This window comes from Mrakia frigida, assembly GCF_051309035.1.
Source record: "Mrakia frigida strain ATCC 22029 unplaced genomic scaffold BDY24scaffold_9, whole genome shotgun sequence".
Classification (NCBI taxonomy): Eukaryota; Fungi; Basidiomycota; class Tremellomycetes; order Cystofilobasidiales; family Mrakiaceae; genus Mrakia; species Mrakia frigida.
The window spans coordinates 316,868-340,718 of record NW_027481272.1 but is presented as its reverse complement, the minus strand read 5'-3'; the positions used below and the strand labels follow the sequence as shown (position 1 = coordinate 340,718).

Genomic DNA, 23,851 nt, shown 5'->3' with positions numbered 1-23,851 from the left:
GACTACCTCTCTGATTTTCCCAGCTTGGTTTCGATCATCCCGCCCGACAGATTAAACTTTCTCCCTGTTCACACTACTTCGTAGCTCATCTTCCGAAACGCGGCTCCTTTGTTCTGCTGCTGACTTGCGTTGTTCTTCCCTGTCCCTGTATGGAAGCCACCCTGTTTCGCGTCTTCTTCTGCGACCCCTCCTATTGCTTTCCCTCCCCTGGGACAATTTAACCTTCCCTCGCTCGCTCTAGGACGAAAAAAAATGAACGTTTGACGCGACTTTCCCCTCTTTGGCTTCGCTCCCTCGTCTCTCTTCCTCCCCTCTTCCCCACTCGTTCGCGTCGCCGCCTCCCCACCTCCTCTGCTTCAACTGCAGCTGATCGCACCTGCATCTCTCTATTTCTCCGTTGAATACAAGGCTGGACGCGTCGACATTTAACTTTTTTGAGTGGTCGACTGAAGGGTCCAAACGAGTGCGAACTCCGACGGACCCCTCTCTCTCTCTCCTTTTGTTCTCGCTCGCTTTCGCACATCTCTTTTCCCCCCTGCACCACCACCCATCATCTCCTTTTTTTCTTCTTTCTTCCCTCCCTCCCCTTTCCCACCTTCAAACCATCATCTTCCCTCCACTTACTTTTCGCCACCACTGCTCTTCTCGTCCAGGCGACGAACCACCGAAACGATGCCTCCTCCTCCCACTCATCCTCATCAGCAATATCCCTCCTCTTCTCACTACAACCACCATCCTCGACCTTCACCCTCTTACGATACTCCTTCGGACGAGGAACCGAGTCACTCTCCCAGCACCCAGAACGACAACGATTCTCCTTTCGACGAGGACGACGACGATTACAACGACGGACGAGGAGGAGGAGGAGGGAGACCTCCTCCTTTGAAGACCTACCAGCCTCCTCCATCGAACGACGAGGAGGGATTCTTCCTTGGAGGTCAGATGGTCGAGGTCACCAACGGAGTCGAACCTGCAAAGGGTCCTCAGCGAACAGCTCAGTGAGTGGTACTAGTAGAATTCTCTGTCTCTCTCTCTCTCGTCGGCTTTCTCTCTCTGTCCTCGGATCCTCCTCCTCCTGCTTCTTCTATTTGGCTCGCCTTCCTTCCCTCTCCTCATCGCTGACCCTGCTTCTCTCCTTTCCCTTTCCTTCCTTCCTTGCCTCCTCTACAGAGCATGCAACCCTTGTCGAAAATCGTGAGCCCTTTCTTCCTCTCCATCCATCGTCTTTCTGTTCTTGTGCCTCGCCTTCCCGTACCTTGGGTTTCTGGGCTCTTTCGCGGCCGAGGAACTTTGTTTGGTGTTTCTTTGCGTCCCCCTGCTTCCTCCCCTCCCTTGCCCTTCCGCTCGCTGACGCTCGCTTCTTCTTTCTTCTTTCGTTCGTTCTTTGGTCTGATTTTCTCTCTCTCTCTCTCAGGAAAACGAAATGTCAAGGAAGCGTCGATGGAGGATCGTGTCAGAACTGCATCAACAAGAAGAAGCTCTGTCACTTCGACGCGAAACCGTCTCAGGATCGAGCTGCCGAGAGCAGGAAGTGAGTGTGCTGCAGCGTTTCTCTCTCTCCCTCTCCCCTTTCTTTCCCTCTTCTTCTTCAATCGGTTCGAGGGCTAGAGACGATGTCTCCGACTAGAGCCCTCTTTCACATCCTCTCTCTATGCTACTCGGTTCTTCTTCGGTCGACTTTGAGCTCGAAACGAACACGAAAAGATCGAACTGACACGCGCCTTCTTTTTCTCATCTTCTTCTTCGTTCAGACGAGCTCAAGACAACGAAGCCGTTCGAACCATCCTCGGAGAGACCTCCTTCGCTAGGATCGGGAGAGGAGAGAACGTCGACGAGGTGCTCTTGACTGGGACTGGAAGGAAGGAAGGGAGAGTCAGTGGAGGAGGGGTGCACTTCGTTGAGGACATGGATAGGATTTGGTGAGCTCTCTCGTTTCGTTTCGTTTCTCCTCCCTCTCCCTCCCTCCGTCTCTTCGCTTCCTCGAAGCTGACTCTTCTCTCTCTCTCTCGCTCTTTCTTCACAGCCACGAAACTCCCAAAGATTCTCTGTACGTTCCATCTCTTCTCTTCGTTCCTTTCTTCCTTTCTTCCTCGAGACAAAGGACGCGGACGAGGAAGGTTTCCGAAAGCGCCTCGACCTCGTCCTGTTCTTCTCTCTCCCTTCCCCTTCCCCTTCCCCATCAAAAACAAACACCCGACGATCCCCATTATTCCCCTTCTCCATCACATTCACCATCGAAATCACTTTCACGTTCATCTTTCCTTCCCCAACGAACGAACCAACGAAGAACCCGAACCTGACTACTTGACTCTCCTTTCCCCATCTCTTTTTTTTGGTCGTTCTCCGTTCCGTCCCTCGTTTCCTCCCAGGTTCATCCCTCGAGAACCCTTCAGCAGCATCCTCGTCGCCCACGCTCGAGCGGAGGACCTCAACAACTACGATCCCGTCGAGGAGGAAGCGGGAGAGTGGGACTGGAAGAAGGGGAAGTTGATGCCTGCTCCTGGGTTCTTGGAGGGAGAGAAGGGACCCGCTTGGATTCCCGAGAGGAAGGTTTGTGAGGAGTTGGTGAGTTCTGGTCTATCGCGTTCATCGCTTGGGATGGTTTCGGGAGGAGAGGAGCGGAAGGGTGGAGGGAGAGAGAGAGAGAGAGACGCGTCGAAACGAGAAGGCGAGATGAGCTGACCGTCTCGTTTGGTTCGACTTCCCAACGTCCTCAGATCAACGTCTTCTTCGACCGAGTCCACCCCATCATGCATCTCTTCAACCCTGCTCAGTTTAGGAACTGGTTCGAAGGGTTTTGGAAGAAGGGATCGGACGAGCCAAACCCGAAGTCCTTCTACCCTTGCGGACCCGACACGGCGACTCCCAGTCCTCAAGCCTCGCCTGGTCTCAGAAACGTTCCTGGAAGGACTCCCGTGAGTGTTTCTACTACTTTTCATACCTCTCGTGTCGATCATTGTGTGTCTCGTCGAAGAACTTCGACGCTGACTCTTGTGCTTTTCTTCGTTTGGTTCGACGTGAAACTTACAAAAGATGGAAAATCAACGTCTCCAGTTCCTCCCCGTCCTCTTCGCCGTTCTCGCTTGTGCGGAAGCTACTCTCTCGAGGGATCAGACTGCTTTGAGGGAGGGAGAGAAGTACTACAGACAGTGAGTTCGATCGTTCTCGACCTCGTCGTCGTCGTCGTCCCTTCGAAAACTGACTCTCGTCTCTCTCTACTCTCGTTCGAAACAGTGCGATGATCAACCTTCACTTCGTCGAGGCTCGACAACTTCAGACGGATGGTCTCCCTCAGCTTTGGAAGAGTGAGTCCTTCCTTGACTTCGTTCTCGACGCGTCCTGACCTTCGAGCCTTTTCCCTGTCGTCTTCAGTCCAAACCATCACTCTTCTCGCAAGTCATCTTGCTGGACTCAACGCCCTCGGAGCCGCCTGGAACCTCACCTCCATCGCCGTCGACTTGGTCAAGGAGAGAGAGCTCTACAACCCGAGCAAGTGTGGTCAAGGGCCGGACGCTCAGATTCGAAGGAGGGTCTTCTGGTGAGTCGAATCCACTTCCGATCGGACGACGCGTCGACCCGTCTCTGACATCTCTTTCGCTTTCCCTTCTTTCTCAGGTGCGTTTTCAACCTCGACTCGATCCTCAGCCGAATGCTCTCCCTCCAACCCAACTTCAACCTCAGCCCAACCCACACCATGCTCCCCGAACCTCTCGATCCCGACACCGACGCCTGGCAAGCCTTCTTCGTCGCTCAAACCGAACCCAACGTCGGCTCTCCTCCCTCTCCTACTCTCGCAGCCGGATTCGTCCTCCTCTGCGAAGCCAACCTTCTTGCGACGGACGTCGTTCGAGATCTCTACCCGGAAGCGAGGGACAGGTCCGAGGATTGGAAGACGCTCGAGTGGAGGAACGACTTGAACAGCAAGATCGAGGGGTTCGAGACGAGGTTGGAGGGGATGAGAGGGAGGGTAGATGGGTTCGAAGTCAGGGAGGAGGCGAAGCAGGATTCGGTGATGGTGTTGAGGTTGAGTCTGGGAGATCTGTTCGCTGAGGTTGGGTTGCTCATTCGTGAGTCTTTATCTCTCTTCGTCTTTTGACCTTTTGTTTCCTCGCTGATTCCTCTTCTTCCTCTCAACTCTGCTCTCTCTCAGGACGAGTTCAACTTCCTCGACAAGGACCCAAGACGACCTGGGATCGAGCTCCCTCTCCTCTCGGACCCTCGCTCGAACTCGTCGTCGACACCCTCACCAACGCTCCCTCTCGAGCTCTCGTCCCGACGTCGATCTACCTCGCTCTCTCGGTTTACACCATCTTCTCGACCTCTCTTCCTCTCATTCACGCTCGAATTCGATCCAACACTCCCGGAGGTCCTCAAGTCGAGCTTCCAGGGGAGAGAATCGGTGAGTCACGTCTCCTTTCCGTCTTGTTCGTTTCGACGCGTCGAGGACTGACTCTCTCTCTTCCTTCTCTTCACCCTCAGATCAACTCGTCGTCGAAGCCAAGAATCTCCTTCACAAGCTCAACTCAGTCTTCGTCGGAGCCGACGTCTACGCCGAAGGGATCAAGGAGCTCAAGGAACTCTCCGTCTCGTGGAGCGAGAAGAAGAACAGCGCCAAACTCAAGGTCAAGATCAACGTCAAAGCGGCGACGTCGGGAGGGAAGAAGTCAGCAACCAAGAAGCTCAAAGCCGAACCTCCCTCTCCTGGAGATCCGATGTCGGTCGAGTCCACCAGCAGCAACTCGAACGGAAGAGGAAGAAACGGCTCTCTCCCTCCCACTCCAGAAATCCCTCTCCACAGCCCAACTCGAGCTCGAACCCCTTACGATCGACCCAAGCCCAAAGGACGACCTCTCTCGTACGGAAACCCTCCTCCCTCGTCGTTCAACAATGGAGCGATCCCGGTTCAGAGGATGGGATCCTACGCAGCGCCGTCGTCGAGACCTTCGAACGGCCAGCAGCACATCCAAGGGAATCGACCTCGCTCGAGGACGATGAGCTCGTCGATGAACGGGAACGGAGGATCGACGATCAACCCTCAACAGCTTGGGAACGAGCAGAACTACTTCCGATCGTCTCCTGGACAGCAGCCTCACCATTTCGTCGTCGATGGAGGACCTTTGTTCACGGGAGGAGGACCAGGAGACTCGCCCAACGGGAACCACTCTCCCTACTCGAACAACGGCGCCTTCTCTCCCACCACTCCCGCTTCCCTCCTCCCCTCGGATCTTCAGATCGGAGTTCCTGACTGGGACGGTCGACGATACTCGAACGACGGAGAGTCGCCTTACGGGCCTCCTCACTCTTACTCTTCATCGTCGAGGCAGCTCTCCTTCGGAGACGGAGTCAACGGAGCCGGATCCTCGAGGTACAACGGTCAACCTCGACACGCGTTGGCCTACTCTCCTCTCCCTCCTCCTCCCGCTTCCATCCCTTACTTCGACAACTACGCCTTCCCCTCGACCAACGGCAACGGTCTCGCTCGACCAGACGATCATCTCCTCCCTTCCATCGCTCCTTTCGAAGCCGCCAGGGTCGACTACGGCAAGAAATCCTACCTCCCAGGAGGTCAACCCTCCTACTCGGCTCCCTCCTCCTCTCCCTCCAACGCGCTCATGCCCTCCTACGAAGGATACCTCCAACCCTACGACGGAACCAACTCCTCGGCGCTCCCACCTTACAGCTACGGCAGCTCGGGAGGAGGAGGAGGAGGAGGACCTTCGGGATCAGGCTTGCCTTCGTCGTCGACTTCGTTCGGATTCCCTCTCGGAGATCAGACGTCGATCGATCCCACGTCGAGGTCGAGGTCGTCGAGCGGAGGAGCCTCGAGAGGAGGAGGAGGAGGAGCTTACTCTGCCTCGAGGGAGAGGAACTACTACGCTGCCAACACCGGAGGGATGCAGGACGTCTCGATGGGAGAGGCTGGAGGAGCATCGGAGTGGGAGAGAGCCTGAGGCGACGCTCCTTTCCTTTCTTGCATTGTTTGTTGACGGTTTAGACGATGGGTTGGGTGGTTGGTTGGGTTGGAAGTAGATTTCGAAGATGGTTCTCGGTCTCTTTCTCTCTCTCGCTCTTTCGGTTAGATATCTTCTTCTCGGCGTGTCTGCTTGCGTCGTCGGTCGACGCGTTCCTTTCTCTCTTTCCTCGCTTTGATTTTGCCTCCTTCTCTCGTCCCCTGTCCCCTTTTTTCCTTAACGATATACGATTGTGTAGTCTTTCTCTCTCTCTCGTTCCTTTATCTTGGGTACTTTGCTCTCCTTCTCGACTCGACTCGTGTTCTGCTTTTTTGCTACAACCACCCTCTCCTCACCTCTTTATCCCTCACTACTACCACCACCACCACCTGTCTTTATTTCTACCCCATCCTACCCTACCCCACTCCCACTCCTCTCTCGATCTTGGGCCTCATTGTTTCGTACTCTACATAGTTTCTCGAAGGACTCTTTGCTCTCGTTTCTCGTTTCTCGTCTCTCGTTCTCTCATTCGCACCCTCACGCTTTACCCTTTCTCAGTTCCCCATTGTGCCCATCTCCTTGTCTTTTCTTGATTCCCTTTTCTCGGCTCTATATCTCGATCGTTCCTTTCTTGGGCTTCTCTTCACTCGCGTTCTTTTTGATCCGTCGCTTTTGCTTGCCCGCCCCCGTCTCTCCATCTCCACTCTTTTCTTCAGTTCTAACGGTTTGCTACGATCTCTAACATACAACGATGATGCGCTTCTTTTTCTTGGACCCCCTTGTTTGTGTTTGTGATGCGGTGGAAAGGGAGAATGGAAAGAAGAGGAGCGGAAAGGAAAGACTGGACGCGACGAGCCCTCGCACCTTGCCTTCCTCGGACCCCAGTTCGAACGAAGACGTAGGAAGAGATCGAAAAAGGCAAAAAAAATATAGATCGAAGTAACCTGAAGCTGAACTGAAACTAGAGTACAGAAGATGAGCTCGACCCCGAGCTCTTTTTCGTCCGCCACACCCGAAAAAAAAAACGCGTCTCGCTCCCTTGTCAAACCTCCCCAACATGCGACCAGTCTCCAAAAGAAGCCATTCCCCAACCCGACGTAGCAGCGAGAGACTCTCCGTGACTCGATGGGAACCTGCGAGGACGAATCGAAACGGAGAAACGAAAGGTCAGAGTCGAGTCGATGAAGGTGTTCGAGACGAAACACAAAACGAAACACTCACCAAGCCGTAAGATCAGCAAACATCTCGTCTATCGATGCGTTTGGATCTTGACTCAGATCGGCCTGCATGAATCCAAAGAGCGAAGCGAAGCGAATCAGTTTCGTGTTCGATTCGACGCGTCTCTCCCATCCTTTTATCCCTTTCAAACAATCAAGAGTCCCGAACTCACAAAAGGCCAGCCCGAACCTCCCTCTCCATCCAACTGCTGATCCAGCGCCATCAGATCCACTCCAGCAGGTCCGTTGGCCTCAGCGATATCGAACAGTTGACCTACGTTCGCATCCGACGTGGAAGGGAGAGGTCGAGCGGCGAGAGGAGGGGTGTTTCCGTGCGAGGAAGGACGTGTTGGGGGACGGGAGGCTGCGGCGACGTGGACTGAGCGAAGAGCGAAGGAAAGAGGGAAGGAAGGGTGAGATGGAGAAGGGACGAAGGGGAGGAAGCGAAGGAAGAGAGAGAGAGAGAAGGGACGAACCGAGGGATTGGAAGAAACGAGCTTGATAGGCTGAGGAGTCTTTTGGATCCTTCGTGACCTGTAAGAGAAAAGGAGAGCGTCGAGTCAGCGAGAGTAAGGCGGGCGAAGAAGAGGAGACGAAAAGAGGAACGAACCGAACGACAAACTGCTGCCGCCTCTCGAAGAACCGAGTAGACTGCTTCGGCTGCTAGAGGAGGCATTCGGTTGATGTTCTGCAATCCGGAGTGTCGAAGAAGATAAGTACGAGAAAAGACGCAGGTTAGGTTGAAGGGAGAGAGACGAACCTTGACGAGCCTGCGAGGGAAAGAAAGAGACGCGTCGGGAACAGTCAGATCATTCGTTTCTCGTTTCCTTGTCGCCTCGAAGAAAGCTGGTGAAGGTACTCACCAAAGAGCAGTACTAGCCGATCCAAACGTCACTGCATCCTGAGAGTAGATCAAGAACGAAGGGAGGTCCGAGACGAGGTAGCGAAGAACCGAGAGGGCCGACGAGATGCAGTTTCTGAGAGACGAACGAAATGAAGTCAGCGACACCTTCTCCGTCCCACTTCTCCTCTCAAGAAGGAGCTCAAAAGCCACTCACGAGAAAGCCACCACCTGTTCACTCCCCGGCGAGCTCGTCGCAAACCCAGAGAACTGACTCCCCACCGAACTCCTCCTCTCGTGATTCTGCTGAATGCTGCTGACGGGCAACGGCGGGTTCGACACGACCGAGAGTTGAAGGACATCGACCTCGTGGGTGAAGAGGCGATCGTAGAATCGGATCATGGTGAGGCAGGACGGGTGGAGTTGGTATTTCGCTGTTGGGAGGGGTAAACAAGGAGCTTGGAAGCGACGTCAGGCTCTTGCGCTTCGAGGGATGGGAAGGAAGGAAGGAAGAGAATTGGGTGTGAAGGGGAGGAAGAGTGGAGGATAATGGGGTAGAGGGGGAAGAGAGAGGGAAGAGAGAGGGAAGAGAGAGGGAGGGAAAGGAAGGAAGAGAGGCAAGAAAGGACCAACCGTTCGGTCCCGTCCATTTCTCCTTGTGTTTCGCTAGATCCGACTTGACCATGTTCATGAGCATGGTACGAGTCGAGCTGCGGTGAGTGAACCAGAAAGAAAGAGGAAGAGTCAGTCCTCTTCGGTTTCGTTCAAAGTCGACGCGTCCCTCCGTCTCTCCTCCAGATCGAATACAGATCAAACAACTCACTCGTCCTCACTATTCCTGATAGTCTTACTCAGATCCAACACCTTCATCATCGACAAGCTCGAAGCGAGCATCGTGTCCGACAGGCAGTAGAGACTTGGATGATCCACCGTCGCCCACCGTTCGAGATCCCAGACCCACTCCGGTTGGATCATGAGAGGACGATTATGCTGCTCCGAGAGGGTTCGATCAAAGCAGATGAGTTGGAACCAGGTTCGTTCGCGGTCCTGTAACAGGAGAAGGGAAGAGAGTCGGTTTAGGTCGGAAAGTCAGACGCGTCGAAGTGAGACTCTGAGACAGGGAAGGCGAAAAAGACGTACCAAGACTTTCAACGCGTCCAGTTCATCGTCGGGTAAGGGTCGTTTGTGCTCGAGATGAAGGTCGAGTTCGAAGGCTAGGCGGATGCCTGCAAGAGCGGGACGAAAACGACAACAAAAGGGAGACAACAAAAGGGAGAAACGCGTCAGTTCTGGTGCTTCGTTCGAGGAGCCTCGTAGAAAAGGAGAGGTGCAACGAACCGTATCCAACTCGTCGCCAGGATCCTCTCTGTGTCCCGTCCAAGATCAAAAAGGCGAAAACGCGTCAGCAGTCAATTGTTCGAACGCGTGGAGAACTCGATTCAAAAGCCCACTCACCTCGCTACTCTCCTTCCAAAAGCTCAAGATGCTCAAACTCTGCACCAGCCCAATCTCGCAAATCCCCTGCTCGAATGCTCTCCCGAGTTGCTGGTTCGACAAGGCTAGGAGGGTGGGGTACAGAGCTGGACGAGCGATCTTGGAAGCGACGGTGAGGATGGCGGTGAAGAGAATGGCGGAGGTGGAACGAGTGTAGAGTGGAGTGTGTAGGCGTACGTCGAGGATGTCGATGAAGACGTTGAGCCGGGTGTGGAAGCTGGCGGTTGGGAAGGGAGGAAAGGAAGGTCAGCTTTCGAACGACGCGTCCTTCCTCGTTTCCCGTCTCTCCCTCCCTCCCATCGTTCCCTTCCTCCCTAAACTAGCCCTCCAAGGGAAAAAAAACTCACCATTCAAACAGTTCCCTCACATCCTCCTCACTAACCAACCCAAGTCCCAACGGATCCTCCCACCTCCCTCTCGTCCCTCTCTCCAGCGCACGATTCAATCCCGTCCCAGCTTCCACCGGTCCTCCCTCAGGCCTAACCACCTTCCCCTCCGGATCAATCACCGCCTTTCTCTCCAGCACCTCCGCCACACTCAAACTCGGAGCCGGCTCGGCGACTCTCGATTTGGGCGATTCCTCGTCCACTTCGGAGAGCAAACCTCGGATGGAGAGCATCGATGGAGCGTTGGCGCGTCGGTTGGTTGACGTCGAAGAGGAGTGTGAAATCGAGGAGGAGGTGGTTGTTGAGCTTGAAGCGACTGAGGGATGGTCGAAGGGGGGGAGAGGAGGAGGAGGAGCAGGGAGAGTGTCTCGAAGGAAAGATTCTTGATGTTGCGAGTTGAGGACGTTGCGCTGTTGTTGCTGTTGGTGAGAAGAGGAGGAGGCCGAGTTCGAAGGTGAAGCTGGAGACTGATGAGTCGCATTGCTGTTGGGTCCGGAGAGTCGAATCGGGATGGGCTGGATCTGCGTGACGTTGCTGGACATCGAGGACGGAGCGGGAGCGTAAGACGCTGTGAGATTCGGCGGAGGGAGGTAAGGACTATGGCTTGCTGAAGAAGGGTGGGAAGATCGTGGGATCCCGTTGTTGTTGTTGTTTTGGAAGGAGCTGTGGAACTGAGTTTCCGAGGGACGACGCGGGTGAGGAGAGGAGACCTGGAAGGGCGGAGGGAAGGGAGTGTAGTAAGGGTTGGAGGAGGAGGAGCTCGAAGATTGGTTGTTCTGGTCGTAAGGAGAGGGGAACTGAGGGATGGGTGAAGGGAGGTAGCGTGGGTGGTTGGGTTGGGGCTGGGAGCGAGGATGATCTGACCGCGGGGAGAGAGTCGTCAGGATTCGTTCGTGCAGCTCTCGAAAACGGACAATAATGTATAGAACTCACTCTCCGTACCCTCGTGAGACCACTGAGGAAACAAACTCCCGTTCATCCCTCCTCCTCCGATGCTATTCCCATTCGAGTCGAGACGCGACGACGACGGCTGGTTCTGCCCGTTCGAACTCGCGTCCCTCGGATGACCTCCACTGAAGAACGAGTTGGTGAGAGGAGGAGGAGCCGGTTGTTCGAACGAGTGGAAAGGGAACGAGTTGTGTTGTTGATGGGTTGGAGGAGGAGGAGGAGGAGGTGGAGGAGGCGAAGGTCGACGAAGCTGAGAAGATTGGGGTTGAGATTCAGGCTGGTTCTTGTTGTAATCCGTCTGAGGAGATTGATGAGAAGGCGATCTTCGTTGAACCTTGTTGGGAGAGTAGGACGAGGAGGATGTAGTCGTCGTTGTAGAGCTCGTATCTGCTGCCGGGGGTCCAGCAGGTCTGTCAGGAAGAAAAGAGAAGACGGACGATCAGTTTCCAAGCTCCCTTCCCTCCGAGTCTCGATCTCTCTCGGCTCGATCCTCCTTGTCGAACATCGAAATGAAAACCTTCTCCTACGAGAATCCGCCGCTGACTTCCCTGCTACAACGAGAAGACAGCGAACAAGCGAGAAAAACATTTGTTGACTCGGCCTTCTAAGGTTCCGAGCATTGGATCTCTCTCCTCCTCCCCTCGTTCCTCCTCCTCCTTCTGTTTGACCTCTCCTAGGTCTTCCAAGATGAAGACCTCTTTTTCACCTCTCTTCTCTCCTCCTCCCTGCTCCTCTGCTCTATAAATCCTCCTCCTCGTGCCCTCTCGGAAGCAAACCAAAGAAACGAAAGAAGGAAGACGAGCTCACACTTTCCTGACCCCTGCCTTCCTCCCTCTCTTCGCCTGAGCGTAGATACAAGGGATCTTGAGCCGAGTGCATCGAGCACAGACGTCTCCGGGCAGACTCGTTTCCGATACTGTGCGACATTTGACCTAGAAAACGAAGCAAAGTCAGCGAGAAGAGAGAGAGAACAAGAGGAACGAACGAGACCGACCTTCGTTTGTCGACACGAAGTACAAGCTTCTCGATGCTTTACTTTGACGAGATCGGTCGGTTCGGGAGCGGAAGAGTCTGCTCCTGCTGCTGCTGCTGCTGGTGGTGGTGGTGGTGGTGGTGGTGGGATAATGGGTTTGACATCCGTCGTCTGTAGAAGAACAACAACCGAAAGGTCAGCTCTCGCTCGTTTCCCCCTCCTCTCCTCCCTCCCTCGCTGATTCATATACCTCCGACCCACCGACGACCGGCCAAACCCACCCTGCGACCCCGTGCTCTTCTATCTTATCTCTCGCTTCCACTCTGCGCTCTGTTGCAAAGCGAAGATCGAGAGCATCGAAAGCCAACATCCTTCAACCCACTCGGGGAAACCTCGACCTTCCCTCCCTCGTTCCTTCCTTCTTGCTTCCTCCCTCCCTCCCGTTCTAAACATCCGACCTCGCAGCTCGTGAACTCACCGACATGGTCGTTTGCCTATCTTATCCGAGTCCGAGACTCTTGGTTGCTTCCAAGGGGTATCGACGATGAGAAAGGGAAGTGAAGGAGGGAAGGGGAGGGGAGAAGCTCGTGATGGTGGTGGGGTGGAAGTTGGAGGGAGAGCTGTTCCTTGAAGGCGAAACCGGGGGATATCGAGTCAAATTTTGGCTCCGGAAGCTGTTCGAGTCGAACGATGTGAAGAAGAGTCTTGGCTGAGACAAGGTCATGAAGGAGGGGAAGTTTTTCTCTTCGACTTTTCGGTAACCGAGAAAGTGAAAGGACCCGAACGACGCGTCCGACTCTCCGACTTTTGCTCTCGTTCCCCTTCAGTTCGACCTGGCTCGGCTCGGCTTTGCTCGCTTCCCTTGACTGCTCGCTCGTCGTCGAATATATGAGGAACGGAGTTCGGATGCTCTCGCAGAGTCCGAGGGGGAAAAGCAATCAAAGACTTCAGCTCGCCTCGGTCATCTCTTCCTTTCTTCCTCAAACAGGTCCTTCCCTCTCCTTCTCCCAAGAGAGTGCTCAACTCGAACTCGAAAGGAAACTGAAGATCGAAATCATGCTAAACTACAGTGCCTACTATAGATATACTCGTCTCGTTCCCACCAACTCTCGCCTCGCGATCGCCTCGCCATCGTCCAAAACCCAACACCCTCTCTCACACGCCTAGCCATAATTCAACCCCCCGTCCCCACCACTCCCACTCGCTCCCCCAGAAGGATTCGGCGGTCTCGGAGGGAACCCAGGTCTCGCCCCAGCACCAGCTCTCGGCACTCCTCCACCCATCGCAGGTCGAACGGCCACTCCTCCCGCCCCCGACGCGTTGGTCGACTTCTTGAGGAACCCGGAGAAGTTCGAGACTGGTTTCGAGAGGGTCGAAGCTTGATGGACTGGTGCTCGAGGTCCTCGTGGATTGTTGGATCCGTAAGGGTTGGGAGCTGAAGGAGGAGGAGGACCGGGAGGAGGTCGGAAGTTGTTCTGACCCTGAGGAGGGTAGTTTCGATTCGGCTGTTGTTGCTGTTGCTGTTGATGAGGGAAGGAGGGGTGACCGTACATCTGTTGGTTGGGTTGACCGTAGATGGGCTGCTGCTGCTGCTGAGGAGGAGCTCCGTACGGGTTCTGTTGGTTGAAGACGGGAGGAAGAGGAGGGCGGAAGGATTGGTTGGGTTGGACGTGGTAGCCTTGCTGTTGTTGCTGCTGGTGATGAGGAGGAGGGAATCCTTGCTGCTGCTGCTGCTGCTGTTGGCCGTAAGGAGCGAAGACGGGAGGGACTGCTCCAAATCCTGGAGGTGGGTAGGAAGGGTAGCCGACGTTGGTTGGAGGAGGTGGAGGTGGTGGAGGAGGTGGGAGGGCGACGGGTTTCTTCTTTCGAGTGAACTCGTGGGAAGAGCTCCATTCGGGAAGACTGAAAGGGAACGGGAAGGAAGGGAGAGGTGGTCAGAACGAAGAAGAAACGAGACGGGGAGCAGAGTGCGAAGGAGGAGAGGGAAAGGAAGGAAAGGAAGAACGAACTCATCAGGGTTCATCGGAAGCGGAACCGACCAGAACCACTTGTGTTCCAGAGCCTCTCGAGCCGACATCCTCTTGGCCGGATTTAGAGTGAGAAGTTTGTCCATGAGATCGGCGAAATCAGATCCGTTACTGGAAGGAGCAGTGAAAAAGAAAGATGGATGGTCGGTCAGTCTTCGTCGAACGCGTCGAACAGCGAACGAAGAGTCGAGTCGAAGTGACTCACCGACTGAACTCGTCGACAACATGGCGTTCCTTGGGGTAAGAAGGAAGACAGAACGAGCCCTCGCAGCCTCCCCACTGGTTCCAGTTCGGGAAGTTGCTGTCCGTCGGTGAACCGCAGAGCTCCCAGATCTTTGCGAGCTGCTCTGGGTCCGAGTTCCCTTGCAGGATGGGTCGACGACTGAACATCTCGGCGATCACACATCTGGAAGAAAAAAGGATTAGCCTCGAGCAAGAAGAACGAGAACGAGAACGAGAACGAGAACGAGGAAGAAAGACGAGGAGAAGAGAGAGACGCGACTCACCCAACTCCCCACATATCGATACTAGGACCGTACTTCTTCAACCCAAGCAGCAACTCCGGAGGTCGGTACCATCTCGTAACAACCATGTTCGTGTACTCCGGTCCCCCAGGGTCAGCCGAACCTCCTCGATCTCCTCCAGCGCTGAACGTTCGAGCGAGTCCGAAATCTGCGATCTGGAGGACTCCCTTGTTGTTGATGAGGAGATTGGCCGTCTTCATATCTCGATGAAGGATCTTGTTCTAGATGGAGTGAGAAGGCCGAAGGAGAGTCAGCGACTCGAACGAAGAACGAGAGGACGAGAGGAAGACGAAACGAAACGAACGATATGGAGGTAGTTGGTTCCTTGGAGAAGCTGCTGAGCGTAGAGCTTGATGAGCTTCTGGTCCCAAGAGACGTCGGGGTTTTCGAGTAGTCCAGCGAGATCGTGATCGGCGAAGGGGAAGACCATGAAGATCTTTCCTCGATGATGAGTCGACTCGTCGCCTGGGGAGGAAAGAGGAAACGAAAAGTCAGCGTCTTGTCTCCCCACTTCGGAACAGAGACGAAGAGCGTACCTCGAGCGAGGATCATATCGATCACTGGAACGACGTTGGGATGGCTGAGAAGCTTGAGGAGCTTGATCTCTCGAAGAGTGGTGATGGGGACCTGAGCGATGGACGAGAGAGCGGGTCAGAGGAAGTCAACGAAAGGAGAAGAAGGAAGACGCGTGGAAACTCACTCCGTCGTTTTCCGAATGCACCAGAATCCTCTTGAGAGCAACGACTCGGCCATCAGCAGTAGTAGACTTGTGGACCTCACTAAAGAAGGACGGCGAAAAAAAAAAAAAAAAACGAGGAAGGTCAGTTCCGACGAGGAAGAGAACGACCAAAACGAAGCAAGAGCAGCTCACCCAAACGTTCCCTCTCCAAGCTTCCCAGCAATCGGATACTTCGAAGGATCACTCGTTCCCACAAACTCCTTGTCGAAGGCTAAAGCCTCCTGAGCTGGCGTCCTTACGAGTGGCTTCCTTCGAGGACTTCCAGGACGCGACGAAGATCGAGATCCTCCTCCTCCTTCTTGTTCGGCGATTTTGGTGACTGCTAAGGGCCGAGGTCTGGGAGCTTTGGGTGCGGACGAAGGGATCTTGATGGGGATTGGCTCGATGGTTGGCGAGACGAGCTTGTGCTCCGACGGTTTCACGTCCGAGGCGACGAAGGAGGACGAGGGGAGGACGGGCTCGTCCTTCGGAGGAGGAGGAGGTGGAGGAGGAGGGGCGTTGTCTGGAGGTGGAGGAGGTGGAGGTGTCCCTGCTGGAGGTGCTGGTTGAGATGAAGGAAGGTGGGATGGTAGGGGAGGAGGAGGGAAGGGAGGCGTTCTTGGTCCGACGGATCCGTTCCTCGCCAGGTCTCGACTCGGGGACGAGGGCTTCTTCGGTTCCGGTGAAAGACGAGACCAGCGTCTGGTCGTCGAGGGTTCGATCTCCGAACGAGGCTCCGTGGATCGAGGAGAGCGAGAACGTCGGCGAGCTTTGGGCGAAGGAGAGCGAGAGCGAGAGCGAGAACGAGAGCGGGAACGATGTCGAACCGACGCCCTTTGAGAGGGCTCGAGAGGATGATCTTGGGATGGAGAGGGTGATCGAGTTCGAGGCCGTCCCTTGTCGTCTCGATGGCTGGAGTGGTGCGTCGAACTCGACGAATGACGATGGTGTCCCTTCGACGTCGAGCTCCTTCGGTCACTCTTCTTGTGCTCCTTCTCCTCCTCTCCGCTTCCTTCCTCCCCGGTCTTCCTCCTCTTCTCACGATGCGAGCTCGACTCCTCGACATCATCCCGGTGCGACTTCGAGGACCTCCTTCCCTTCGAAGACCTGTGCTCTCGAGGCTCGTCTCGCTCCTCGTCCTCCTTCGTCGACTTCGACTCGGACTTGGCTCCTTCTCGGTCTTCTCGATCGTCGTCCTTCCTCCTTGAGCTGGAGCTAGGCGGCTCGTCTCGGTCGATTGGACGATCCTCTCGAGGTCGACGGTGGTCCTGAGCGTCGCGTCCTCCTCCTTCTCGGGAGCTGAAGCGAGGCTCCTCGTCCGAATCCCCTGGCCTCCACCTGTCTGTGGTCGATCGAGAGTTTGAGTTCCAGGGTTGAGAAGGTCGATACGAGGAGGAAGAACCGTTGTAGTTGTCCTGACGAGGCGGGTAGCCGTTGGAAGATCCGTACGAGCGATGGTCTTGACGTCGATCTCCTCCTCCTCCTCCTCGTCTCCATCCGTCTCCTCGGGAGTCTCCGTTGGGCTGATAGCGATCGTATCCTCCGTCCCGACGTCCTTCTGGTTCTCGACGTCCTCCTCCGTCTCGCTCCGGCTCGTCTCGTTCCAAGCTCAGCGGATGCCAATCCGATTTTCTGCCTCCTCCTCCTCGTTCGTCTCTGGAGGGAGAACCGTACGGACGGCGACCTCCTCCGTCCCTCGAATCGTCCGTCGGAAGCTTGCCGGCATCCCATTCCCTCCCTCCGGAAGGCTGATCGTTCCTCTCGCTGGATCGTGATCGTCCTCGTTCCTCCCTTCTCGAACCACCACCAGCTCCTCCTCCGTTGAACTGCTCCCTTGCTCTGAGCCCTCGATTCCCATCCTCGGATCCTGCCGAAGGACGTCGAGGGAGAGGGAGAGAAGGGCCTGATGCTGGTGCCATTCGATCCAGAAGAGTTGGTGCTGGTGTGGAAGAGGAAGTTGGGACGGGTGTAGGGAACGACGACGACGACGAGGAGGAGGAGGAGGTCGGTGGGAGCTTTCGGTCGTGGATTCGGAAGCCTTTGTTGTCGAACATGGTGGATTCGGACTGGATAATCGGAGGTAGAGGTCGAGAAGTAGGTTTGAGGGGAAGAGCGAGATTGGGTGGACGAGCGTCGGATGAAGGAGGAGGGGGAGGTGGGTTGGAGGAGGAGGGCTTGTGGGTGAAATGAGTGGGTGGTTTGCTGATGGGTTGCATTCCGGGGAAGGCGGAAGAGAGGGAGGACTTCTTTTGGTGAGAAGACACTGTGGTAGGTTGGCTGGGAGTTTTCCTTTGAGGAACGAAATGGGAGGGAGGGAGGAAGGAGGAGGTCGAGCTCGAGCTCAAGTTGACGGAGGGTGAAGGAGGGAGCACGGCTCGATTTGCTGCACCTCTGATGCTGAATCCTTGGGAAGATGGGGGTGGTGGTGGAGGGGGAAGAGGCGGTTGAGTGTAGTGTTGAGACTGTTGTTATCGTTGAAGGAGAAGGGAAGGAGGAGGAGGGTCAGCTCGAGGTTGAGAAGGAGAGAAGGGAAGGGGAAGCTGAACTCCTCTCCTCCTGTCTTCGAGGGAAGAAGAACGTGCTAGGAAGCAAAGCGAAGCCTTCGATGTCCAAAGAGCATCCTGCAGCACTCCAAGCAAGCTGTTCGAAGGCAGGAAGAGAGAGGAAAGGGCGAAGGGAGGGAAGGAGAACTCACGACCTCTTCTCCGTCTTCAATCTCACCTTCCTCGACATCCATCGAAGGCATTTTGGAACGAGAGGGACTCCCAGATCAATAGTTGAGGGTTCCGTTGGATCGAGGGGTTGAGTTGGGCAAAAAGGAGGGGGATCAGAGGAAGGAAGGTGAGGCGAGGTCGTCGTTGAAAGGCAAGGAAGGAGGAGCAGCGAGATCGCTCGACGAGTCGACGCCTCGACTGGCTTTTCGAAAAAGACTCTCGCCGCCACGTCTCCTTCCTGGGCGGAGGTGAGGATAATCAGAGAGACCAAAGAGAAGAGGGGAATATAGCCTGCTGCGAGATCAGCCGACGATAAAAATGCAAGGAGACAGCGGTTGAGCTCGAGTTGAAAGAGAGCTCGACGCGACTTCCCCTCCTCCTCTTCCTCCCTCCCTCCTTCCAAACCAAGAAGTCGAAGACTATATAATAAATAAGCAAAGTCTATAATAGACCATCGATTAGAATCATTCAAACCAACAACCTTTCCTCGTAAGCCTTCCATCCCTCGACCCTGTATCGATCCGCCTCGCTCTTCCACTCCTCCACCCCACTTCCTCCGTAGATCCCTCTTCCAACGATGATCACATCGCACCCACTCTCAAACACCACCTGCCTAGGAGTCCTGTACTGCTGACCCATCTTGTCCCCTTTGCTAACAAGTCCAACTCCAGGCGTCAACACCAGGAAATCCTCCTCCTCGCCGGACGAAGGAGGAGGAGCGAGCCGCTCAACCCTCTGCTGAGCGATGAATCCAACGACGAACTCCGGGTGTCGTCGAGCCATCTGAACGGTTTCGATGGTGTAGGCTCCGGTGGCGAGGGATCCTGCAGAGGACATTTCGGCGAGGAGGAGGAGACCTCGAGAGAGAGGAAGTCCGACGGTGGAGAGACCGGTGACGATACCGTCCCCTGGAAGAGCGTGAGCGTTGGTGAGGTGGGACCAGGAGGCGATGCGGTGGACTCCAGAGGAATATTGAAGGGAGACGGTGTTGCCTGAGGGAGAAAAAAGAGGAATGGAGGAGAGGAGAAAGGGATCAGCGACTTGCCCGATTTTGTCTTCTTCGGAGATTCGCAGAGAGAGCGTTCTCGCTGTGGACGCGAGTAGAGATTAAACTACTAACCGATATCAGCGAACTTTCTGTCCTCGAAGATCTGGAAGTCGAGAGACTTGCTGAGAGCGACGAGCCTGTCGACGAGGTCCTGGTCGAAATCGGAGATGATGTCGCAGTGGGTCTGGACGGAGGAAGCCGTAGAGAAAGAAGGACTCGAGTCAGCTAGAGTGCTCAAGGAGATCGTAAGGAAACCTGCTGTGGACCCGAAGCGTCACAAGAAAGCGAGAGGAGAGCGGAAGGAAGGACGGCAGGACGAAGGGAGGGACGAAAACGAGCAGAGCTCAACACGTCCCTCCTCCGCGTCTTCCCCTTCCCTCTACACGTGGAACAAGAATGAAAACTGACCTTGACGCAACAACAGCTCTCTCCTACGGCCTCTACGATCTTGAGAAGTTCCTCTTTGGTAGTAACGTCCACGCTGACGCAGAGGTTGGTCTTCTTCCTCTCCATGGTGAGGAGGAGGTCCTTAGCGGCTTGGTTCGAGTGCGAGGCGACTCGCTCTCCGTACGTTTTCGAGGTGGTGGCTTTGGAGGAAGGAGAGGACATGGTGGAGAGGGAAGAGAAGAGAAAAGGAGGGGAATCTGTTTTGAGTGGATTGTCGTGGTCGGAAGAAGAAAGAAGAGAGGGAGGAACGAAGTTGAAAACGAAACGAAGTCGAGCTCTCCTCCTTTGATCTTTCTTTGGCCCTCAAACATCACCCATGCTCCCTCGATCTCTTGCTGGTCGCAGTCTAGGTCGGATATCAGCCCTCAAGGGCAACGCTCCAGCTAGAGCTTACTTCGTTCAAGCTCAGCATCCTCGACTCCCAGAGGACAAGACGCCGTCTTCCTCCTTCCCTCGACGCTCCTCCTCCTCCTCCCCTTCCTCAACACCACCGTCTACCCTTGCTTCGATACCCTCACCTGGTACTCGTCCCGGTCAACCACCACCTGCATATCCCAGTAAAGACAAGGTTCTCATCATTCTAGACCACGGTACGTGGTTGCCTTCAAGTCTCTCTCTCCCTTTCTCTTTTGCGTCGAGCTCAACAAATCCCTCCTCCTTCCCTACCCTTCCTCTTGCCTTCGCTAGACTTCTTCGGAAAGGAAAACTTATCGCCATCTCTGCTATCAAGAGCTCTACGCGAGTTCGGTCTACTCTATGGAAGAGCCATCTCCTCTACAAGGATGTACTGCCGTGAGCTCGTTTCTGCCGTCTCCTTTCCTCCCTCCGAGCTCAAAGCTCCCTTCAACGTCGCCGCTGAAACATCCATGGATCACTCTCTACCCGCTCCTCTCCAGTTCCCGATGCCAAGAACGTCGTAGGATTCGTCAACGCGGCCATCGAAATCCGATCCTTCGGTTCAGTCGTCTCTGGCAAAGCGTGAGCTCGACGTCTCCCTTCCCACTCCCTTTTGCCTGGCTCCCCACCAATTGCTGACGTTACCGCCTCTGTAATTGCTCGGAACTACCTCAGGAGTGCCGCTTCTCGTACGTCTCGTTGCTTATCTAAACAAACTCAGGCCGGATCTCTCATGCCTCGACTTGGAACGCGTTCTGACTTCCTCTCGCTCTCCTCCTTCACGACACTACAGAAATGATCATCTCCGACATCTGGACCTTCGCTATCGACAATCCTGGTGCGACGATTGTTATCTTGTGAGTCCATCTCCTTCCCTCGGGGTAGAGGTCTCGTCGTACGAACGCGTCCTAACCTTCTCTCCTCCCTCCCCTCTCCTCTCCAGCACTCGAGAGCTTATCTACTCTGAGGTCCTCAACTCTGTGGGAGCTCGGTACGTACCTGCGAAGCCATCCATACTAGTTCCTCGACCTCTGCTCACTGCTCGTCTCTTCTTCGATAACGCAAAACAGCGGCTTCCCCGTCGTCGTCGTCTCGGATCTCGGTCTCGCAGCCACTCCACTGGCAGGAGCAGGAATCTTCATCGACGTAAAGGAGTTTCTCACTCGATGGAACGTTACGGAAACCTCCCCTCCTTCTCTACTCTCCTCCTCCCCCGTTTCAAAAATCGCAAAGTCGTCCTCGTCCTCTTCCTCTTCGACACTCCCCGTCGTCACTCCTCTACCTCCCCAGCCCATCAAATCCAAACCCTCCAAGTCCAAGAAAAAAAACCCTACACCGGCCGATTTCAAAGCCTTTGACAGTGTCGTCGACGCTCTCTCCAACCTCTCCAAACTCTCCCACCATTCCTCCTCCAAGGCCCCTTCGGATTCAACTCACGTTCCCGATCGTACCATCATCCGGAGCCTCCTCCTAGCTCTGGTGCCCCAAGTCCTCGTCGATTCGGCCTTCAAGGACATCAACTTGCTCGTCGAGACATGTCATCAATGGCGATTCCCCGGTCAGCCTTCACCTTCAACGTCGTCGGGATCGTCCACCATCCCAACCGAGGTTCGATCCCTCTCGGAGGCTCTCTACAGGATCTCGAAGGGTCTGCTCGTCATCCCTCAATTCGACCACTTTCCAGTAGCGCTCATGGTATCGGCTTACTTCCCTGAGGCATCAAGCAGCGAACCGGGCGCGTTGGCGAGAGCGTGGAAAGACGCGTTGAAGAAGGGTTGGCTGGTGAAGGAAGGTGATGGTGGATACGTTGCCGGTTTGGATCCCAGGGATGGGATGGAAGAGTCTGTGGATGCTACAGTAACGAAGGGGAAACCAGGTTCGTGCTATCTCTTCCTTGTTCTGAAAAGAGAGTCGACGCGTCGAGAATTCAACCTCCCTCATTTCCTTTCCCTCCTTTGACTTTTCTTCCTTAGCCGTGTCGTCGCCGTCATTACCAGCACCACCTTTCCGTTTCATCAGCTCCAGATCTTCATTCTTTCCTACGGCCACCTCGTCGGCGGAGACTTCGATTTCGACTTCGTCTACCTCTCCTGCGATCCCCAAACCAACGGGGCCAAGTACGTCCTTCTCTCATCTATTCTTCAGTTGTCGTAGTAGCTTTCGTTCTGACTCTTTGTTCTCGGTTCTCGGCTGCTTTCGCCCTCAGCCCCTTCAACCCCTTCCTCTAAACCCATCGCCCTCAGCAACCTCCCCCCGATACCTGCAGAGGGTCACTCTGATTCTCATTTAGCTTTCCAGCTTCGAGGTCTCATGGCATTCCTTCAGATGTCAGAGGAACGACCGGATCTGCTCGAAGACGACGACGAAGCGTGAGTCCTCCCTCCTCCTTCGATGGGAGTTCGATTCCTCCTTCACTGACGAGCCTCCCTGTTGATGCTCTACCTCCTTCTCTCTGCTCGTGTCCTCTTCACAGGTATCTGGGCTCCTCGTCATCTTCGCCACCAACCCCTCCCAGCACAAGCGAAAGCTCCGACCCATCTTCTTCCTCACCAACTCCAACGCCAACCGCAACCGCCAGTACAACACCACCAGCATCAACACCTTCGTCAACACCACTCGACCTACCAAAACCGGAAGAAGACTCGTTCGTCACATTTCTCTGCTTCCTAGCCCTCGAATCTTCGTCCCTGACGAGCGCTTACTTTCGTTTCCTTCCTTGTTTTACTTCCTTTTCCTCTCTCTCACTCAGAACACCCCCCACTCCGCCATCACCACCTCCGACTCTTCCGCCGGCATCGAAGTCAGTCGTCGCCAAGAAGGGGAAGCTCGTGTGGGATTGATGGATCTTTCTCTCGAGCAGTCAACGCGACTCGTCGTTTGTTCGGATAGAGGTTGAAAGAGAGTGGAGCATGGTATCTTGCTGGCCAAAGAAGCGATTTAGAAAGAGTGTGGGAGCAGGTATGGGTCGCGGTGAATCCAACCCCAAAAGGAAAGAGGGAGAGAGGGCAGGTTGACCGAGCGGATCGAGGAGAGACGAGAGGTTGTTTAGGCAGCGATGGCCGCTCGGAACCTGCCGGAAATGAAAAAGGTCCGGAATGAGCTCGAGGGGAAGAGGAGAAAGAGAAGCCACTGCATGAGACGAACGAGGTAGTAGTGAGAGTCGCTGAACCGGAGAAGGGCTGAGAGCCAAAAACGACCAGGGAACGTCAAACGTCAGGTCGACCTCTTCGAGAAGAAGTAAAGGGGCTAGGCAAGACGTGCGTACCTCAGTCCCAGCTTGGACTCCAGTCAGAAGGAGGGAGGTCGATACACCCTTGTTGGTGGTGAGGTAAGCTGAGCCGAGACGCGTCGAAGTCAGGAGTCAGCGTCTCGGGTGCGGTTGAGGATGACGAGAAGGAAGCGAACTGACTGATAAAGAGCTTCAAGTCGTTCTTGAAGTTGGTGATCTCGCCACTGTTGGTGACGAAAGAGTAGCTGAGAACATCGCAAAGAAAAGCCGCGTTGTCAGTCGCTCGAGTAGGTTGTCGTTTCGTTCTCGTTCTCGAGCTCGAACTCACACGGTCCAGGTGTCGACAACACCCTGGTAGAGAGACCAGGAGTAGCCTCCTATGCTGACGGTTGAGATCTTGCTTCCGGCGGGGAGAGCACTGGCGAAGAAGGGAGCGAAAAGGTCAACTAGAACGAGCCGGAATTGAGGGTGATCTCGGACTCACCCTCCTCGAGCAGAAAGCCAAATCATGATCTCAAACTTGCTCTTGGAAATCAAGTCGCTGACGGAACAGAAATTAGACGGAGTATCAGCAGGCGTGAAAGACAAGAGGAAAAGGCAAGCACGATGTTGCTCACGTTCCGAGCCAGAGATCGTAGCTGTGGGTGCCAGATAAAGATCAGCACGACGAGAAAGACGAACTTGAAGAGAGGAAAAACGATCTCACGAGACGTCCGCTACGAGATCCGAAGAGGCCGAAGTATAAGTCCAAGACCTGTTTCGAGACGTGTCAGTCGACGTCGAGTTCAAGCCGGACGAGAACTAGCCACCGTACCATGAAGCAGGCACGCTGGTAATGGCAGAAAGCTTCTTTCCGAGAGTCTGCTGGAGAGAGAGGTTTCGAAGATTTCGGAAAGTTTTCTCTCGAAACAACCATCACCAAGACGACCGACCGACCC

At 55.0% G+C, this 23,851-nt stretch overlaps 7 protein-coding genes across 7 annotated transcripts; 3 read left to right on the top strand and 4 right to left on the bottom strand.

Annotated features, from left to right (window-relative positions):
• The first annotated feature begins 3,959 nt into the window (after positions 1–3,959).
• Positions 3,960–5,291, top strand: BDY24DRAFT_383595 (uncharacterized protein). The gene is made up of 2 exons (XM_076639689.1): positions 3,960–4,067; positions 4,151–5,291. The coding sequence occupies exons 1-2, from the start codon at positions 4,013–4,015 to the stop codon at positions 4,993–4,995; spliced, it is 900 nt and encodes a 299-aa protein (XP_076498225.1). The 5' UTR covers positions 3,960–4,012; the 3' UTR covers positions 4,996–5,291.
• A 1,569-nt stretch (positions 5,292–6,860) lies between these two features.
• Positions 6,861–11,132, bottom strand: BDY24DRAFT_383588 (fungal specific transcription factor domain-containing protein). The gene is made up of 15 exons (XM_076639688.1): positions 10,823–11,132; positions 9,851–10,748; positions 9,465–9,720; positions 9,348–9,375; positions 9,150–9,235; positions 8,833–9,056; positions 8,643–8,719; positions 8,227–8,467; positions 8,032–8,145; positions 7,929–7,938; positions 7,779–7,856; positions 7,645–7,702; positions 7,342–7,547; positions 7,173–7,234; positions 6,861–7,084 (listed from the first exon to the last, which is right to left on the bottom strand). Exons 1-15 carry the CDS (start codon positions 10,866–10,868, stop codon positions 6,994–6,996), a joined length of 2,475 nt encoding a protein of 824 aa, XP_076498224.1. The 5' UTR covers positions 10,869–11,132; the 3' UTR covers positions 6,861–6,993.
• BDY24DRAFT_383578 (uncharacterized protein) lies at positions 10,983–12,737 on the top strand. The gene is made up of 3 exons (XM_076639687.1): positions 10,983–11,247; positions 11,645–11,981; positions 12,092–12,737. The coding sequence occupies exons 1-3, from the start codon at positions 11,037–11,039 to the stop codon at positions 12,369–12,371; spliced, it is 828 nt and encodes a 275-aa protein (XP_076498223.1). The 5' UTR covers positions 10,983–11,036; the 3' UTR covers positions 12,372–12,737.
• A 40-nt stretch (positions 12,738–12,777) lies between these two features.
• On the bottom strand, positions 12,778–15,303 carry BDY24DRAFT_432086 (kinase-like domain-containing protein; the record flags this gene model as incomplete). Its single annotated transcript, XM_076644079.1, has 8 exons — positions 12,778–13,712; positions 13,820–13,948; positions 14,043–14,243; positions 14,344–14,582; positions 14,666–14,802; positions 14,898–14,988; positions 15,062–15,140; positions 15,233–15,303. Coding segments are annotated over 8 exons (1,686 nt in total), but the record flags the coding sequence as incomplete, so codon positions are not given.
• Positions 15,304–18,151: 2,848 nt separating this feature from the next.
• Positions 18,152–19,505, bottom strand: URA3 (orotidine-5'-phosphate decarboxylase). The gene is made up of 3 exons (XM_076639686.1): positions 19,250–19,505; positions 18,914–19,025; positions 18,152–18,785 (listed from the first exon to the last, which is right to left on the bottom strand). Exons 1-3 carry the CDS (start codon positions 19,448–19,450, stop codon positions 18,262–18,264), a joined length of 837 nt encoding a protein of 278 aa, XP_076498221.1. The 5' UTR covers positions 19,451–19,505; the 3' UTR covers positions 18,152–18,261.
• Positions 19,506–19,578: 73 nt separating this feature from the next.
• Positions 19,579–22,682, top strand: BDY24DRAFT_383571 (uncharacterized protein). Its single transcript, XM_076639685.1, has 11 exons — positions 19,579–19,878; positions 19,976–20,080; positions 20,185–20,266; positions 20,360–20,373; positions 20,478–20,541; positions 20,628–20,675; positions 20,755–21,560; positions 21,658–21,801; positions 21,891–22,053; positions 22,158–22,328; positions 22,434–22,682. The coding sequence occupies exons 1-11, from the start codon at positions 19,605–19,607 to the stop codon at positions 22,522–22,524; spliced, it is 1,962 nt and encodes a 653-aa protein (XP_076498220.1). The 5' UTR covers positions 19,579–19,604; the 3' UTR covers positions 22,525–22,682.
• Positions 22,683–22,729: 47 nt separating this feature from the next.
• Positions 22,730–23,829, bottom strand: BDY24DRAFT_413739 (concanavalin A-like lectin/glucanase domain-containing protein; the record flags this gene model as incomplete). Its single annotated transcript, XM_076643216.1, has 10 exons — positions 22,730–22,754; positions 22,829–22,863; positions 22,950–23,017; positions 23,094–23,158; positions 23,242–23,331; positions 23,398–23,454; positions 23,531–23,551; positions 23,620–23,667; positions 23,728–23,777; positions 23,824–23,829. 10 exons carry the CDS (start codon positions 23,827–23,829, stop codon positions 22,730–22,732), a joined length of 465 nt encoding a protein of 154 aa, XP_076498219.1.
• Between the last annotated feature and the right edge of the window lie 22 nt (positions 23,830–23,851).

Excerpts from the sequence above, each read along its gene's own strand:
- BDY24DRAFT_383595 (XM_076639689.1), top strand. The coding sequence starts at position 4,013 with ATGGTGTTGAGGTTGAGTCTGGGAGATCTGTTCGCTGAGGTTGGGTTG. Across the intron at positions 4,068-4,150 it reads TGAGGTTGGGTTGCTCATTC|GACGAGTTCAACTTCCTCGA; the intron begins GTGAGTCTTTAT and ends GCTCTCTCTCAG.
- BDY24DRAFT_383588 (XM_076639688.1), bottom strand. The coding sequence starts at position 10,868 with ATGAACGGGAGTTTGTTTCCTCAGTGGTCTCACGAGGGTACGGAGA. Across the intron at positions 9,057-9,149 it reads TGGACGCGTTGAAAGTCTTG|GACCGCGAACGAACCTGGTT; the intron begins GTACGTCTTTTT and ends CTCCTGTTACAG. Across the intron at positions 8,720-8,832 it reads ATCAGGAATAGTGAGGACGA|CTCGACTCGTACCATGCTCA; the intron begins GTGAGTTGTTTG and ends CACTCACCGCAG.
- BDY24DRAFT_383578 (XM_076639687.1), top strand. The coding sequence starts at position 11,037 with ATGGGTTGGAGGAGGAGGAGGAGGAGGTGGAGGAGGCGAAGGTCGACG. Across the intron at positions 11,248-11,644 it reads CTGCCGGGGGTCCAGCAGGT|ACTTTCCTGACCCCTGCCTT; the intron begins CTGTCAGGAAGA and ends AGACGAGCTCAC. Across the intron at positions 11,982-12,091 it reads ATGGGTTTGACATCCGTCGT|CCTGCGACCCCGTGCTCTTC; the intron begins CTGTAGAAGAAC and ends GGCCAAACCCAC.
- URA3 (XM_076639686.1), bottom strand. The coding sequence starts at position 19,450 with ATGTCCTCTCCTTCCTCCAAAGCCACCACCTCGAAAACGTACGGAGAG. Across the intron at positions 19,026-19,249 it reads AGAGCTGTTGTTGCGTCAAG|ACCCACTGCGACATCATCTC; the intron begins GTCAGTTTTCAT and ends TCCTCCGTCCAG. Across the intron at positions 18,786-18,913 it reads CAGAAAGTTCGCTGATATCG|GCAACACCGTCTCCCTTCAA; the intron begins GTTAGTAGTTTA and ends TTTCTCCCTCAG.
- BDY24DRAFT_383571 (XM_076639685.1), top strand. The coding sequence starts at position 19,605 with ATGCTCCCTCGATCTCTTGCTGGTCGCAGTCTAGGTCGGATATCAGCC. Across the intron at positions 19,879-19,975 it reads TCTCATCATTCTAGACCACG|ACTTCTTCGGAAAGGAAAAC; the intron begins GTACGTGGTTGC and ends TGCCTTCGCTAG. Across the intron at positions 21,802-21,890 it reads CCCCAAACCAACGGGGCCAA|CCCCTTCAACCCCTTCCTCT; the intron begins GTACGTCCTTCT and ends TTTCGCCCTCAG.